The 4590-nt window shown below is 43.3% G+C and overlaps 2 protein-coding genes across 3 annotated transcripts in view; both read left to right on the top strand.

Annotated features, from left to right (window-relative positions):
- Positions 1-4590, top strand: part of LOC102028960 (protocadherin gamma-C4) — a 169872-nt gene that overhangs the window by 28354 nt on the left and 136928 nt on the right. The gene's annotated exons all lie outside the window — the stretch shown is intronic.
- On the top strand, positions 1656-4578 carry LOC106148072 (protocadherin gamma-B2-like). The gene is given in 5 exon segments (XM_013512166.1): positions 1656-3340; positions 3342-3388; positions 3391-3549; positions 3552-3654; positions 3656-4578. Coding segments are annotated over 5 exon segments (2058 nt in total). The 5' UTR covers positions 1656-1853; the 3' UTR covers positions 3918-4578.

Raw genomic sequence — 4590 nt, 5'->3', positions numbered from 1 at the left:
TAAACTAGAAGGCAGTTGTATAAATTCATGTTTATAGCATTCTTTCTTGTGGTGCTAATATTAAATTAAGACTGGGTATTCTTAAAATTTTCTCCTCCTTACACTCAACTATGCTGTCCTTGAAGTTTTCTTCCCTGGAAATAAAGTAGTCACAATTTATGGAAAATATGTAATTTTTAGATATAACTTTCACAGGGATGTTTTATCAGTGGACTGATGTACTTCAAATGTTTTGTTGTTACTGATCTGAGATATACTGACAATGAGTTTGTGTGATTCTTTCGGTTTACTTCTATGATTACCAAAAACATTGCCCATTTTGTTTGACTGATACCTAAGTAGACTGTAGGATTCATTTTAATAATTTCTAAGTTACTTCTCATGGCATCGCTCTTGAGTTCCACTTTGATTTCTAAGGAGAACCTAACTCTTCAATGTCTCTGATTTTCAGCTGGTAAACCTCTTACAAAACTTGGATAAGTTCAATTCTGGACTATGGTGATTCCTGCCACTGTAGTAATTTGGCCTCATTCCTACCCACTGATACTTCTACAAATTGGTCTGGGACAGGTCTGTCACTAGGCTGCCCTGGAATGATCTGATATAGGATAAAATATTTCATGTATGGGGAGTATGCATCTCTCATTCTTTGTGCCTTCATATACTTTTGTGAGTTACTTCAAAATTCATGAATGGCTATGTCTACACTAATTTGTGTTTCTCAGTAATTGAAACCTGTAACAAGCTTGTAAAATATGGCTCAATCCAATTTACAAAGGGTTATAGTTCATTCATAATCTTCTATGCATTGGAGTTTGTGGTGCAGTAACAGAATAAATGGGAATGAGATATGATTCATTTAGCTGACTTGGGTCAAGGAAACAGAAAATAGCAAGTGAATATTAAAAGATGACTCATATCTGAGGGGAGATTATTTTAAATAATTAAATATTGAATTCTAATTTGGAAATGTTCGCTTAACCTAAAATTGGTCAACCATATTCAGATTTTGGCATTAAGAATATATTTCCTCAAAGTAGTATGTACTTTAATACCTAAGAGCAGCAGATAATTTAACCTATTAGCACAGGAAAAATATTTGTCTTCAAAGGGCACTGAATTTCTTTTAGCAAATATTTCTGATTAAACAACTATTACATATCCACATGGTGATTGCAACATAGCTGTTACAAATCATGGTAAACCTCTTTATGTACTGATTTAAAATGATCTTCAAGACAAAATGACTCCCTACTATATAGATCATATATATGCGCATATCACACCAATATATGAAGAATGAAATAAAACAAAGTCCATAACATGATATATTGTGTGAATACATTTTCCTCAAAACGAGGGATAATGTTTATAAAATCCGCCACACTCTACAGAACATATCTGGATAGATACACAGGATGGGTAAATTTTTCTTGGGGGAAATATGCCACACAATTCCGGGATACCAGTAAAAGTCTATGGCATATACACCTTTTTCTTTTATATATATATATTTTTTGAATTTCGAACAATATCAATGTATTATTTATTTTAAAACATATAAATATTCTTTATAAACTGAAAAGAAAAAAACCCGAGACCTTTACAAGCCGTGCAGTTTCCTGAGAAAACCTCTAGGCGTCGCTATAGGTCAAAAGAAGGAAGACTACATCACAGAAGCCTTTGGGAGACTGGGAGGGTAACTTCCTGCTTAAACCAACCTCGCAAAAGAGAGCAGTACGAAATCAGATGCGGCAAGCAAAATTAGGAAAAGTAACCCCACTGCGAGTCAGCCATCACAGAGAGCTGATTCCGTCTATCCTCAAAGGAGCAGCAGCAGAGGGAGGCAGAGGATGAGACCAAGAGCGGAGATGAGCAGCTGGGCGCTGCGGCTGCGGGTAATGTTGACCTTCCTGCTGTCTTTGTGCTGCCGCGCTCTCCCGGACCAGATCCGCTATTCGATTCCAGAGGAACTGGCCAAGAACTCGGTGGTAGGAGACCTCGCCAAGGACCTGGGACTCCGTGTCCAAGACTTGCCTGCCCGGAAGCTGCGGGTTAGTGCAGAGAAGGAATACTTTACTGTAAACCCAGACAGCGGGGACTTGCTTGTGGGTGACAGAATAGACCGGGAGCAGATTTGTGGGAGACAGCTTCTGTGTATTGTGCATTTCGATGTTGTCGCTGAAAACCCCTTAAATATTTTCCACGTAGCAGTAATTGTTCAGGATATAAATGACAACACTCCGCTATTCAAACAAAATAAGATTGCCTTAAAAATTGGAGAATCCACTAAGCCAGGTAAAACGTTTCCTCTAGACCCAGCCCAGGATTCAGATGCTGGTCTTAATTCACTACAAAGGTACCATCTTCATGACAATGAGTACTTTGATCTTGCAGAGAAGCAGACTTCAAATGGACATAAATATCCTGAGCTGATCCTCAAACATTTTCTGGACAGAGAGGAGCTTAATTTTCATCAGTTGGTCCTAACAGCTGTGGATGGGGGAGACCCACCTCGAAGCAGCACCACCCAAATCCAAATTCAAGTCACTGACGCCAATGATAACCCTCCAGTGTTCAGCCAGGATGTGTACAGGGTCACCTTGCCGGAGGTGGTCCCCCCAGGCTTCTCGGTGCTTCAAGTGACAGCCACCGACCAGGATGAGGGCACTAATGCAGACATCACCTACTCCTTTCACACTGTGGACGAACATGTGGAACAGTTTTTCAACTTAGACAAAATAACAGGGGAAATCACAACAAAGGATAATTTGGATTTTGAAATTGCCAATAGTTACACTCTGAATATAGAAGCAAAAGATCCTGGAGATCTTGCCTCCCATTGCAGTGTTCAAGTTGAAATTCTTGATGAGAATGATTGTGCACCTGAAGTGATTGTGACTTCAGTCTTTACTCCACTACCAGAAGATTCACCTCCAGGGACAGTGATCGCCTTGATTAAAACGAGAGATAGAGACTCTGGAGAAAATGCAGACGTTTACTGCCAGATCTTGGAAAATACAGGGTTTATGTTGAAATCTTTTTCAAAGATCTATTACAAGCTAGTGACAGACAGGGCTCTAGACCGAGAGGAGATCTCTGAATACAACGTCACCATCACAGCCACTGACAGGGGTAAGGTGCCCCTCTCCTCCAGCACAAGCATCATCCTGCACATCTCAGATGTCAATGACAATGCACCAGTTTTCCACCAGACCTCCTACATGATCCGCGTAGCTGAGAACAACCTTCCTGGGGTCTCTATAGCTCAAGTCACTGCCTGGGACTCTGACCTGGGACCAAATGGCCAGGTCTCCTACTCCATCGTGGGTAGCGACCTGGCCTAGAGCGCTGCTGTCCTACGTGTCCTTGAGCACAGAGAGTGGAGTGTGTTTGTGCAGCGTGCCGTCTACCGTGAGCAGCTGCGTGCCCTCCAGCTCATTCTGCAGGCCCGCGACCAGGGCTCGCCCACACTCAGCGCCAACGTGAGCCTGCGCGTGCTGGTGGGAGACCGCAATGACAACGCGCTGCGGGTACTCTACCCCGCGCTGGGGCCGATGGCTCAGCGCTCTTCGACACGGTGCCGCGCGCCGCGGAGCCGGGCTACCTGGTCACCAAGGTGGTGGCGGTGGACGCTGACTTGGGACACAATGCTTGTGCTTCAGGCCAGAGACCCTGGGCTCTTCAGCCTGGGGCTGCGCACGGGCGAGGTGCGCACGGCTCCTACCTTAGGCGATAAAGACGCAGTTCGCCATGGTGGAGAGCCTCCTCTTTCTGCTACTGCCACGTTGCACCTCATTGTCGCGGATAACCTGCAAGAGGTGCTGCCAGACCTCACTGAAGGTCCTGAGGGGCTCTGCAGTTTTACCTGGTGGTGGCGTTGGCCTTGGTCTCTGTGCTCTTTCTTCTCGCTGTGATTCTAGCAATTGCTCTGCGCCTCAGGCACTCCTCCAGCCCAACTGCCTGGAGCTGCTTTCAGTCTGGTCTCAGCTCTAAGTCTGGATCTCGGATTCACCCCAATTACAGTGAAGGAACAAGACCCTATTCCTAAAAAATGTGCGTTGCCTTAAAATCAGCTAGAACAGAGTTTAATTTTCTGAACGTGACTCTGGAAGTAGCTCCCCTTCAGGATCTCCTGTGTGGTGATCCTTCTGTGGTTGCATGCCTCAATAATGGAGATCCCAGACTAGTTGATGATGCTTCTTTTTCCTCTCATGTGTTTCCAATCCTGCTTGAATTTTGCCTACTGCATTGAAGTTTCAATTATGCATAATTAATTGAGACCCTTTTTTGTGACTGTAATGATGATATGTGGAGTGAGGGCTTGTTGGATGGGTGGAAATTAGCTCCTTCATTGCTCCACCCTCTTCGCTATTGCCTGCTTACTAATTTGTGGTTTTTGCTGTTGGCATTTCTGTATGCTTGGCAAATTTTGCTCGAAAGAATGATTTTTTTTGAATGTCAACACTTCTAATAATACCAGTACCCTTTCCTCCAAGTGATACTATTTTTTCAAGTAGTCATATGCTTAACACTTACAAGTGTATTGAAGTTAAAATATATGTTCCTCTTCATCAATTTCATTTGTAT

This window comes from Chinchilla lanigera, unplaced genomic scaffold (assembly GCF_000276665.1).
Source record: "Chinchilla lanigera isolate Chin_1 unplaced genomic scaffold, ChiLan1.0 scaffold00014, whole genome shotgun sequence".
NCBI classification, from domain to species: Eukaryota; Metazoa; Chordata; class Mammalia; order Rodentia; family Chinchillidae; genus Chinchilla; species Chinchilla lanigera.
The sequence above is the reverse complement of the archived record's forward strand: the minus strand, read 5'-3'. Positions and strand labels throughout refer to the sequence as shown.